The sequence below is a fragment of the Haliotis rufescens genome, unplaced genomic scaffold (assembly GCF_023055435.1).
Source record: "Haliotis rufescens isolate VD_foot unplaced genomic scaffold, xgHalRufe1.0.p SCAF_4, whole genome shotgun sequence".
NCBI lineage: Eukaryota > Metazoa > Mollusca > Gastropoda > Lepetellida > Haliotidae > Haliotis > Haliotis rufescens.
Genome location: NW_025964112.1, coordinates 59404056 through 59417290, shown reverse-complemented (window position 1 = coordinate 59417290; position 13235 = coordinate 59404056). Strand labels below are relative to the sequence as shown.

Here is a 13235-nt window from a genome sequence, read left to right as displayed (position 1 = left end):
AGGATCCTGTGCTGCACGTTTTTTACAGGCGGTTGCGTTTGGATGAAGCTGTAAAATTGATCCCCAAACGCTACGTTTATGTGCTTTGCATGTGTTTTCGTGAATTATAGACACATCATCTTTCTGTTTGATTTATTTGGTTCTCATTTAATGTAATTATTTTAGATATTTGTCAAAAAGTGGTTTTACATCTATGTCAAGTTTCTTTTTTTGAAGAGTATATAATTTCAGTCTTCAAATTGGAACAGGTATAACACTTCGAACGAAAACATTTTTTATACTTCAAATCAGCACAGGTTTCTCATGTTAAACCATTTCTTTTTTCATATGGCAAAACATAAAGAAAGCATACTTAAATCAACTCAAAATTAGCTTTCAATACTTCAAACCAACACCTGTGTTGTATGTCAAATCGGCATACATTTGAAACTTCAAAACATATATATTTCACACTTCAAATCAGTACATGTTTTGTATGCTAAATCGGCATACATATTATCCTTCAAACATACGTCTTTCCTACTTCACACCAGCATGTCTTGTATGTCAAATCGTCATACATTTTATGCTTCAAAACATACTTCTTTCTAACTTCAAACCAGCACTTGAAACTTCAAAACATAAATATTTCACACTTCAAATCAGCATGTTTTGTATGCTAAATCATCATACATTTTATGCTTCAAAACATACGTCTTTCTTACTTCAAACCAGTATATTTTGTATGTCAAATCGGCATACATTTGATACTTCAAAACATACTTCTTTCATAATTCATATCTGCGTATACGACATAACTCATGGCTAGATGAAGGAACGGCCGAGGAAAAGGGACACCTCCATAACTGGTTGTAGCCATAACGTTAAAAATGTTAATGCTTGTATCCAGAGCAACCAATGTACATGTTCACAGTGAGGGGTGTTTCAATGAAAATCTTAGTTCAGGTGAGCTGAAGGCCTTAACAGGCCTTAATATTTTAAATACAGTAACTGAATAAAACTAACTTGATTTTAATATTGTATGTATTTATTTGTATGCACTTTCAAATATCTCATCTGATAATCAGACAATACTATACACACTATGGCTTGTTTGTTTAGCGCTGCACTCAGCAATATTCCAGCTATATGATGATGCTCTGTAAATAATTAAGTCTGGACCAGACAATCCAGTGATTGACATCGTGAGCATCAATTTATGCAATTGGGATACATTGACATGCATCAACCAAGTCAGCAACCCTGACCACCGATCCGTTCGTCGCCTCTTACGACAATCATGGGTTACTGAAGATCAGGTCTTTCAGATCTTCATGGGTTCTATTCACATACTGTTTTAAATGAGTACAATCATGACATGCATCTTTCTAAGTCTTTGTCTTTATTTTTTTGGCAGAAAATATTTTTATATCGCGACTTTTATCATAATGTATTTGCTCCACAACAAAGTGGCTCTCAAGGAGTGTGAGGAAGTGTAGATCTCTGTCATATCTGATGCGGCATGAGAGGAGGACAACAGTGTCCTCTCTCGCTGTGTGCACCAGTGTCCTCAGCAACGCCTGGAATGTGTCCTCAATGTAGACGATATCAGCCCCGAGAATGACGTCATACTGTGGGTGAGGTGACAAGTCTGTGGTCCAGTCCAGTTCCTTCGCTGTGATACTGCCCGGGCAGCTGTCCACTGTGTTGGAGTTCACCGTCTTTCGGAGATTAGGCATTGCTTCTCTCCTCTCTGTCACAGTCACATGACCACCTGCAGGCCATAAGAGAGAGCGAGTTGGGTTAAGTGCCACTATGGACAGTATTTTCATTATATCTTGAGTGTGTCAGGTTCAGACACAGTATCAACAAAGAGCAGAGATGCGATATCAATAATGGCCACAGTCTCATTAAAATCAGATCTTAGTTCTCACTACCGCTAAACAAAGATCTGAGGACATCCCATTACGGGTCACATCAGACTGACCTTGCGCAAAGTTTGACTGACCAATGGAATGACCAATCAGAAGGCAGCTTTCTCGTGCTTTACAGCACTGTTTTGAAACTGGTGACAACGCTTCGAAACATATTTTGACAAATTCTGGATTAAAAATTTGAAACCTGAACAAAAGAACATTATGGAATCGCTAATAGATGGTCTAGATTGTATGGATTCAGTCGTTAAACCGTAACTATCATTTCGGAATACCCCGTGTTAAAGTTTTCGAGGATGCAGGATTAGAAATCACATTCCGACTGTCACTTTCATGATCTGGTAAGCGATGCTGTGATTGGTTGGATGAAAGACGTTCTGACGTGACCTCTACTGGGATGTCCTCAGATCTTTGTTTAGCGGTAGCAAGAACTAAGGTCTGATTTTAATAACATTGATAATGGCCACTGTGTCAACATATTAAATGAGAGAAGATGTCCATGTCTCGAGCTCCACCTTACCTAGATACAATGCCACAATGCTGACCAGGCCTGTCCCTGTCCCCAGCTCCACCTTACCTAGATATGATGCCACAATGAGGACCAGGCCTGTCCCTGTCCCAAGCTCCACCTTACCTAGATACGATGCCACAATGAGGACCAGGCCTGTCCCTGTCCCAAGCTCCAACTTACCTAGATACGATGCCACAATGCCAACCAGGCCTGTCCCTGTACCAAGCTCCACCTTACCTAGATACGATGCCACAATGAGGACCAGGCCTGTCCCTGTCCCAAGCTCCACCTTACCTAGATACAATGCCACAATGCCTGTCCCTGCCCCCAGCTCCACCTTACCTAGATACGATGCCACAATGCCGACCAGGCCTGTCCCTGCCCCTAGCTCCACCTTACCTAGATACGATGCAACAATGCCGACCAGGCCTGTCCCTGCCCCCAGCTCCACCTTACCTAGATACGATGCCACAATGCCGACCAGGCCTGTCCCTGTCCCTAGCTCCACCTTACCTAGATACAATGCAACAATGCAGACCAGGCCTGTCCCTGCCCCTAGCTCCACCTTACCTAGATACGATGCAACAATGCCGACCAGGCCTGTCCCTGCCCCCAGCTCCACCTTTCCTAGATACGATGCTACAATGCCGACCAGGCCTGTCCCTGCCCCTAGCTCCACCTTACCCAGATACGATGCCACAATGCCGAACAGGCCTGTCCCTAGCTCCATCTTACCTAGATACGATGCAACAATGCCGACTAGGCCTGTCCCTAGCTCCACCTTACCTAGATATGATGCCACAATGCCGACCAGGCCTGTCCCTGCCACCAGCTCCACCTTACTGTCCCTGTACAGCTCCATCTTACCTAGATACGATGCCACAATGCCGACCAGGCCTGTCCCTAGCTCCATCTTACCTAGATACGATGCAACAATGCCGACCAGGCCTGTCCCTGCCCCAGCTCCACCTTACTGTGCCTGTACAGCTCCATCTTACCTAGATATGATGCCACAATGCCGACCAGGCCTGTCCCTAGCTCCATCTTACCTAGATACGATGCCACAATGCAGACCAGGCCTGTCCCTGCCCCCAGATCAACCTTGCGTAGATACGATGCAACAATGCCGACCAGGCCTGTCCCTGCCCCCAGATCAACCTTGCCTAGATACGATGCAACAATGCCGACCAGGCCTGTCCCTGCCCCCAGCTCAACCTTACCTAGATACGATGCTACAATGCAGACCAGGCCTGTCCCTGCCCCCAGATCAACCTTACCTAGATACGATGCAACAATGCCGACCAGGCCTGTCCCTGTACAGCTCCATCTTACCTAGATACGATGCCACAATGCAGACCAGGCCTGTCCCTGCCCCCAGATCAACCTTACCTAGATACGATACAACAATGCCGACCAGGCCTGTCCCTGTACAGCTCAACCTTGCCTAGATACGATGCAACAATGCTGACCAGGCCTGTCCCTGCCCCCAGCTCAACCTTACTGTCCCTGTACAGCTCCACCTTACCTAGATACGATGCCACAATGCAGACCAGGCCTGTCCCTGCCCCCAGATCAACCTTACCTAGATACGATACAACAATGCCGACCAGGCCTGTCCCTGTACAGCTCAACCTTACCTAGATACGATGCCACAATGCTGACAAGGCCTGTCCCTGCCCCCAGCTCCACCTTACCTAGATACGATGCCACAATGCCGACCAGGCCTGTCCCTGCCCCCAGCTCCACCACTTGCTTCTGGCCCACAACTTCTGGGTGCAGCTCCAGGTATTCACACAGCACAATGGCCTGACAACATGCAGGAAAAACATCTCTGTGAGCACATTAATAACACTATTTGTGACTATATCTATGTCTGTGTCAATAGTTGCTGTGTTATCACTAAAAAGGAGAATGTTAGAGGCACATGGAGAAGTAGAGTACACACTGTAGACTGATGACAAGTCATACCAGATGACAGGGACAATCAGATCTTTTCAATTCACCAACATTGTTTCTAACTCTCAAAAACTAAGATAGATATTCATTAATTCACTCATACTTACGTGTCATCCCTTAAGTCAATACATTTTATAATTACAGTGATCCCTCGCTATTGTGCTCTTCGATAAAGCGCTACCTCGGTTACTACGCGCGGTAAAGCATGGCTCCCAAAATTTATGTACACTTTTAATACTGAGAGTTTTACACAGACATAATTGTATTGTTGTTCATTGTTCATTTGCACATAACGCTTCTCATTGCATAATCAACCGTTTATCGCTGAATGGAGTTCTAATAATCTGTTTGAAAACATCCGCGGCAAGTCCCGGAAATACGATTGTTCAACTAGTTAACTTTTCACACTATACATCCTTTGATCTTAGAAGTGCATGCATGCAATAAAAGAGAACCACAAGCAAAATTTATATTCTTAATTAGTGGGCAATCCAATTTGAGGCGACACTGTCAACTCACATGTAGTAAGATCCCCTTGACTAAAGAAAAGAGGATGTGGACAAAATAAAAAAATAAAATCCCAAAAGCATTCCTGTGAATGTGTCCCTTGGATATGCCAGAAATATGATCATGAGTTTGAATCCCGGTTTGCCTCAGTTGTTTCTAGGTTTGTCAGCACCATACCCATGCTTGTGGGTTTCACCAAGGTGGTAAACGTCAGAGACCTGCATCAACTCGGGTTTTCCTCCCACATTAAGCTGACATGCCATGGTATAATTGGAATACTGTTCAAAGTGGGGTTAAATCCAACTCACTCCTCTAAATATATAAACTGCTCAAGATACTCAACAGATGTGGGTAACATGGCACCATGTTCAGATGTCTCATATCTCATATGTCTCATAACTCATAACTAATCTGAAATGTCAATGTTATTTGCTACCTGATCATTGTTTACATACAAAAACATTTGTGAGAATGAGGACATTCAACCAGTCAGGCCATGCTACTTAACGGTATGCTGAAGATATGTACAACAGATATGTACTCCAGGCTGTTTGGGGTATACAGACGTGGACCCTAAATCAGAATACAGAAGGGTACCTCAGACCATATTCCTCACCTAACCCAGTTCCTTTTGTTTGGTTCGCCATGCTGATTATGAGTGAATTTCAGCACATATAGCTCTGGGTGTGCTCGTTTTTACATAGCACCCTGGAATGCATTTCATACAACAACATAATGTTAGTTCTGATTCAGACAACGAAGAAAATCCCCCATGTTACGAGACATTCATCTTCCCAAGGCAAGGGAGTTGACTGACTGTAAAAGTCTAGTTTCCACCCTTGCCGAATTAAGACTGGATTTTCTGGGCTTGATCGTAGCGCCATCAGTTGATAAGAAGAGTTATGTCACTTCTATTGACCAATCAGATTCCACATCTCACATCACTTGCATTGGCTTCAAACAAAATGGTGGCGCCCAGTCAAGACAATCTGATCGATGATCAAGATCTATATTGTAATAAAACGGGTCTTACTTTGTGAAGTGCATCAAATCATGTGAGCACCTTGATTAAAAACATAAAAAGATTTGGAAATATCTGTCGATGCCCAGTTGACGGTACACATCCTGTGCCAATCCTACAGTCGACCGAAATCTGCACGTTGAAATCTTTGTTGTTTACAAACCAGATGTTGATTTTGTTACGAGATTTTGATTCGACTATGCATGGACTCCTTAGTCCAGCCAAAATGAAACTACATGATTCATTTAAGACATTTAGATGACTGTGTACCGTGGTTTGGCACACAGGAAGTCTCATCTATGCAAGCATGCAAGGAAACAGCTCAGTGAACTACGGAAGGGATCTATCCCAGGGTACCATTCTGTATTCTGATTATGGTTCGACCACATTTCTGTTTCCCAAAAGGAACCTGGGTACATATCTGTAGTACCCATGCCAACAACGACCACTTCATCACTACTCACAGCATCCCAGACCACAGCAGCCACCCCCAGGCTCCCCCAGTCCTGCTGGATGTGGATGTCGTGTCCCCCCAGGTGGAAGTCCCGCGTGGGTCGGTGGTGGGGCAGCAGGCTGTCCTCGGTGTAGGGAACCACCGCTAGCGCCGTGCCTGGGGGACATCATCGGTCAGACATCAGTTGTTTGATAGGCGTTAGTTAGACGTTGACGGATGACAAAGTAGACACAATTTATGGAAAACAACTTCTTATCAATGCTTCCTTCTGTTGTCACTATTAAACCTACTCATGTTAGTCTCTCTCATGTATGCAATTGTTATTGCTGTTAATCTTCCACCTACTATATAAATTTTGAAATTAATGCGTCTCCACATTAATATGACTGCTGACCCCTAGCCTAAAATGCGACTCAAAATCAATGCGACTCCTCCACCCCATCCCTAGTGGAATGATACATATCCTTACCTTAATCCAATCAAACACAAGCAGCACCTCTTATCAGTGTTTTCCTAAAAACAACACACAGTTTATATGTTTATTTTGTTGACTAGCATTAAGGAAGTTCAAAGGCAATAACATAATTGAACCAACAACAGTTCACAGATTGGTGTGGTCAATGATGCCTAGTTTGACACGAGTTGGTAGAACTCTTGACCCCAGCAGTGACAACTCACCAGATGCCTATAGTGTAATTTCTATTCTTTAAATGACATTGTTCTGTACTTGTTACAGCTGCTGCTCAATAAACCATGTTTGTGTATAAATTCAAGTTGGTATTTCCGCTATCCCAAGTGTGCAGTGAGGCGGTCTTATTGTTCATAGTCATTTTGGAGACATAAATGCGAATTTTCATTAATGCGAACAACGACCACTCGCTTTTTTCACATTTAATTTACGCTCGCATTAATTTGAAGACTTACGGTATATTCTGTACCATGTTGATTGTTCAGGATCTATACGGAAACGACTCCCTTACAGTAAAATAAAGAAATTGTTCTTCATAAATTGTGTCTACTCAGTCACTCATCACATACAAACAAATACCACACGTTTGGAAAACGAACGTTTACAGAAGTGGGCTGAATCGCCTGCAAATTGGTATTAAACACATTTTGAATAGAAGTTGCAGGAAAACAATATCAGCTACCATATTCGACGTAATAAGCGCCCAGGGCGCTCTCAAAATTAGAAATAGGGGGGTCTTAATAGAATGTTATTTTGGTGGGAAAAAAACAGAGTTGAAAGATAAATTTCGTGGTTTATACTGACAGCCTGAAATGTACGACAAATATATTTTTCCAGAATTTAATTGCATATTATACGCGAATAAATAAGTCTTTTGTACATTGATCAATCCGAAAGGGTGCTAATTGGGATTGTTCACCAGCAAATATGTTAGTAAATATCGCCGTGGGCGCTTATTACGTCGAATACGGTAAATGTAGCAGTCAGGACGACCTCTTGGTTATTCAGCTGTTCAATTTCTATAACTCTATGCAGGAATTCAAGTCAGACTGTTTTTGCACACTTTATCCCTACTCTTATAATGTACAGGATATACAAATCTTGAGAATAAATTTAAAACAAGAAAAAGGCCATGACATATTTTAGCTCACAGCCAATATAAAGCAGAAACATGCTGATGCTTAATTTTCAAAACTTTCATTTCATTGATGATTTTATATGAATATACTCATCATGATCATATCAGTCATAGAAATATTGACAAACAATGTCCAAGTGTTTATCATGTTTACAGTGGCTAAATAAATGTTTTTAGAAACATGATGTTGTCTGTAATTGATCATGTTGACTTAACTAGTCGCAAGTTTCAATGCCCAGTCACACAGCTCATGCAGTTTTATGCATTTTTGAAAGAAACCCTCATAAAATCCCCTTCACTAGGGGAAAGTTTGGTATATTGCTACTTGGAATATGAAATTTGAAGTATGTCAGTCAAATCTATTGTTGAGAATAGGATGAAGACTGATCACTGAATTGCAAAAAAAAACAAAATAAATAAAGATTAATCATCGATTACTTATTATCAACATCATGGATGGAGGGGAAAAACATACATGTAAGTATTTCATTTCTGTAATCAAAAAATATGTGAAACATAAAAGGTGTGAAACTAAAGTCTCGTAGTTCACTATAGTCTGGAAGTTAATTTAAGGTACCGACGTTTACTACAATATCTGAAAAACTATTGGACCTACTCCAGTCAAAGTTGGTATGAGATTATTAAACAGTCATACATAACTGGATATTACATTTAAAGACAATCGGTGCATGAATACAAAATCTGTCTATTTAGCTATCATCATATTTCATCAACAACCAGACCTGTTCGTCACGGGTGGAACGAGCATTCATTGAAACAGCCATCTGCATAATGCTACCCCTGCGTCACAGGGCCATATGACACAGTTGACCCAATCAACTCAACTATCGCCGTGGGTGATAGGGTGCACGGGAATCATGCACGCACGAATACGGTGTTAGCGTTGGGCGTCTCAACGTGCGTGATTCCCGTGCACCCTTTCGAGTTGAGTATGTCCAGTTATGTATGACTGTTTAATAATCTCATACCAACTTTGACTGGAGTAGGTCCGATAGTTTTTCAGATATTGTAGTAAATGTCGGTACCTTAAATTACCCTTCCAGACTATAGTTGGCTTGAGAATTTTGAATGGAACCTGTGTTTTTCTATGGCACTCATCCTACTGGCTACCTGAACACAATTTGTTGAACCCTGTTCATCCACATAGAAACAATTATCATATAATGGGTAGGTTTCTCAATTGGACAAAGCAGTAGATAGAAAAGGTATCCATTGGGGTCATAAATGGATAAGGATGCAAATATGAAAGGGCAGGTAGGTACTACTTTCAGTGTTTACAACAAATACAGCATTATTGTTGTCAATCAGTGATCGGGTGAGATTTAACCATAAGGAATCTGGAGAAATTACTGGGATAATTGTTATCCTTATCAAAACAATAGTCAAAGATAAAGAACATCAGTGTCTCACTGAGATGTAGTTGAGACATTTTCCAAGTTTTGGCAAAACAATTTAGCGAAGACATCAGTTAACCTAGCGGGATCAGTTTTCATATCTGGGCTTCTAGACTTCTGTGCCTTGTTTTTTTTCCCAATCTAAAACAGTTGGATTTGGCCAAGGCTCACTAAATACAATGTTATTTCATAATACAGGATATTAACAATTCCAAAAACACACTCACATGATATAATCTATATATTATAAACAACAGAACAAATATTATTTATAGGGAGACTAGGAAAATCTGTGACAGGTCATATTGTATCCCGGTACTTTCAACAGTTCAAGACTCAGTAGTTTTGTATTCCTGGGTCATTTAGTATCCCTTTATTCCTCCATTTATTAAAAATAAGGCTTTTTTCAAGGACACCCAACAAAAAATGTCGACCTGGCTAGTTACATGTTCAGTTTCAGCAGAATGTATATTAAGTGGTTCACATAACAGTAACATTAAACATAAGTAACCATAGAAACGGTACCTACCATCATGATCATCCTAATGTGGAAGTGAGTGAGTGAGTGAGTTGGCTTTAATGCCGCTTTTAACAGTATTCCTTTTTTGTCACGGAGTGTCAGCTTTATGTGAGAGGAAATGATGCAGGTCTCAGTGGTGCTGACAAACCTAGAAACATAATCAGGGCGAACAGGGATTCGAACCACAATCATCGGTTACTGGCATGCCCAAGGGACTCAACTCTGCACAGTGAATCCCGGCGACTTAGACAACTGGGCCACCCGTCCCCCCGTGGAAGTGGATACCTTCGGTAACATATTTTAACACAGAACTTGGCTCCAATCTTAACAAATTTGTGTAACGTTTTTACGTAATTGTATCTGCGAATTTGTAAAGCACAAATATATGTATGGTAGTCATGGTAGTGTATAAGCAGTATGGGTTACGAAACAACCGGAGAGTTATACAACTGCAGGATAAGAAATGATACGGAACTGGCTAATCAAGCATGATTCAAGTCCACTACTGTGCAAGTTCATCTGCTGGTTCAATTGGGCTTTACCAGTAACTATGGGAACAGGGACAAGGACTCGGTTTCCAAATACAACTAATTAGGAATACCCAATGCCATTTAGAAAGTGGTGAAATGTAACAAATGTTATATTTGGGATAACACTTTCTTATTAAAGTACAGATTCTTGGGTTATAGCGAAAACGGCACCTCAGCAAAACGTCACCGGGCGAAAAAGGCACCGATAAGCGAAAACGGCACCTCGACTTAAGCGAAAACGGCTACTATTGCCTGGCGAAAACGGCACCTTATTCTATTTTTTTACCTTGGTCAAATAAGTGCTATTAAACTTATTTGGTAACTTTCAAACACCAATAATTGTGAGATGCTAAAACAAGTTTACATTAGAAATTAGCCTCTACTCCAACTATAATCCAACTTAGCTTATACGCAACACAACTTATTGTGAAAATGTGACATGCTTTGAAGAAAAATAATAGAAATTAAACTCACATCGTCTCTTACAAACACAAATAATTGTGAAATTGTGAAATAAAACAGGTAAGAAATTAGACCCCTACTCCAATTTACTCGCCGACTGATTGGGGGGCGCAGTTAACTTAATGTGAAAACACTATACGCTTTGAAGTTTTAAGTACCTTTACTCAATTTAAACTGAAACTGTATTTAAGAGGCCTAACATGGTGCTGTCGGATCACAACTATTCACAATGGCATTTCGATGTGTTGCATGAGAGAAGAATGTCAGAAAACAACAACATGCTGTGCTAACTGTGACCATGTAAATAAACCATATATATATATTACTACAAAAATTGTTCTTATCCTCATTAAAAATAGAGGTGCCGTTTTCGCCCGACACATAGTAGCCGTTTTCGCCAAATGCGGTGCCGTTTCCGCCAGAGAAATCAGTGACGTTTTGCTGGGGTGCCGTTTTAGCCTGCACCCCAGATTCTTGTACTTTTTTGGGTTGAGACCCATCCGGACTAAAATGCCATTTAGTAAGTGGTGAAATGTAACAAATGTTATATTTGGGATAACACTTTCTTAGTAAAGTACAGATTCTCATCCCTTTTTGGGTTGAGCCCCGTCCGGGATTCGAACCCGCACTGCCAGAGTGAGGCACCTAATTGCCAGCACACAAAGTCAGCAATCTAACCCACTCAGCAACCGAGATTTTCACAAAAATGAAAGTTTGACAATTGTCAGCCTGGATCACATACTTTGTGTACCCCTCTGACAAGTGTAAATTGGCACGGCTCCAATGGCCGAAAGCTATGAATACACAATCCCATTGAGAAAGTGGACAAATGTAACAACCCCAAAAAGTACGAGAATCTGTACTTTACTAAGAAAGTGTTATCCCAAATATAACATTTGTTACAACTTATTACAATGTATAGAACAAGGCAAAGCACCAGAATATGGATCAAAGGGGAACAGGTCAAAAGGGACACATGAAAGGGTATAAAAATAAAGAAATAATAGGGTTAACTTCTATTAGTTTGCTTTCTCTGTTTCATAATCCAAAGGATTTACAATAAACTTTGATCAACAGTAAAACCTGTGTGTGTTGTTTTTTTACTAAGTTTTTTTAATAGAGATACTTTCAAGTGTGGAGCAAGGTAGGTTGATTGTTTGTCTTGTCATTAGGTGGAGTAATTGAGTATTTTTACATGCAAGTAAGAACGTTGATGCCACTTAAAGAATTTAGCTTGGTTTGGCATGGAAAGTTGATTGATTGTTTTGTTATTTCTAATTGATGGCATCTATTTTTCCAACATATTCCTAGGACTAGATGCAAGTGACACAATGTAGTTAGACAAACATGGTAGAAAAAGGGTGAGACTTAATTAATTTCCAGGCGTATTTATCAAAAAGGGTTTTCACTCAGTGCAGCGTTTGAAATATATTTGACTAATTAGTTGTGTCATTTTACTTTGTGAGATGTTCACCATGTTCACCGACTGATTATGTCATATGTGAGATGCCCCCCTTAATCTCATATTCTCTCACAAATCATCACCCTTGGTTAATTTGTACCTAAAACAATATATGGGCAGGATAAGCAGGGAGACCCCAGGTTAAGAACCCCGATAGTGCCATTCAAAAGAAGATGTACTTTGTGATGCCTACTGTAAAGATATGTGTTATAAAATGAATAAAGATATTAAAACTCACAAAATGTATCTTTTTATATTTATTACTGACTCTTTGGGCTTGTGACCCTTTTTACTTTTTGGTGTGGCCCTTTTGAATCTGACAAGGGGCATGACTCTTTTAAGACCGTTTTGCCTGATGTGTATGTGACCGTTTTGACTATATAACCCATGACATATGTAGATATGATAGAAGTTAGAACATCTAATAAATTCTGTCTCAGAGGAAATCTTTCAACAGAACAGAAAATAAAGTTACACTGATTCTCACACAGCGACACAAACTGTTCCCTTATTAGTCTTATCTAATTTGATTACTTATAAATTACCATTGAAATATTAACTAAATTCAAAATGAGTCGATACCTGATTCAGTCTGATGTTCCATTGCGTGACAGTCGTTGGTAAACTTCTTGCAGTAGCTCGAACCCTCACCAGCGACTATATTATAAAGAGTGAGCGAAAGACAATAAAATATCACATGTAACATTTCATATGAGTCGCATAGCGCCAAATAATTTCCGCGGCGATCTGACTAACCAAAATCAAGCACGTGTTCATCGCGCATTGTTTACACCGGAAGTAGGAAGTTGCTAGGAATTCTATATCCCTAACTACTAGTGTGATTTAATGATAAATTAAAATCGGTAAAACTATTCAA

At 40.6% G+C, this 13235-nt stretch overlaps 1 protein-coding gene across 2 annotated transcripts; it reads right to left on the bottom strand.

The window, feature by feature from the left end:
- Positions 1 to 1364: 1364 nt before the first annotated feature.
- LOC124113816 (protein N-lysine methyltransferase METTL21A-like) lies at positions 1365 to 13151 on the bottom strand. 2 transcript variants are annotated; one of them, XM_046474342.2, is made up of 4 exons: positions 12941 to 13151; positions 6373 to 6518; positions 4119 to 4230; positions 1365 to 1753 (listed from the first exon to the last, which is right to left on the bottom strand). In XM_046474342.2, exons 1-4 carry the CDS (start codon positions 13062 to 13064, stop codon positions 1368 to 1370), a joined length of 768 nt encoding a protein of 255 aa, XP_046330298.2. In that variant the 5' UTR covers positions 13065 to 13151; the 3' UTR covers positions 1365 to 1367. The 2 variants fall into 2 exon arrangements, with proteins under 2 accessions (XP_046330298.2, XP_048238063.1); XM_048382106.1 differs by lacking the exons at positions 4119 to 4230; positions 6373 to 6518; positions 12941 to 13151 and adding an exon at positions 2824 to 3674.
- Positions 13152 to 13235: the final 84 nt, after the last annotated feature.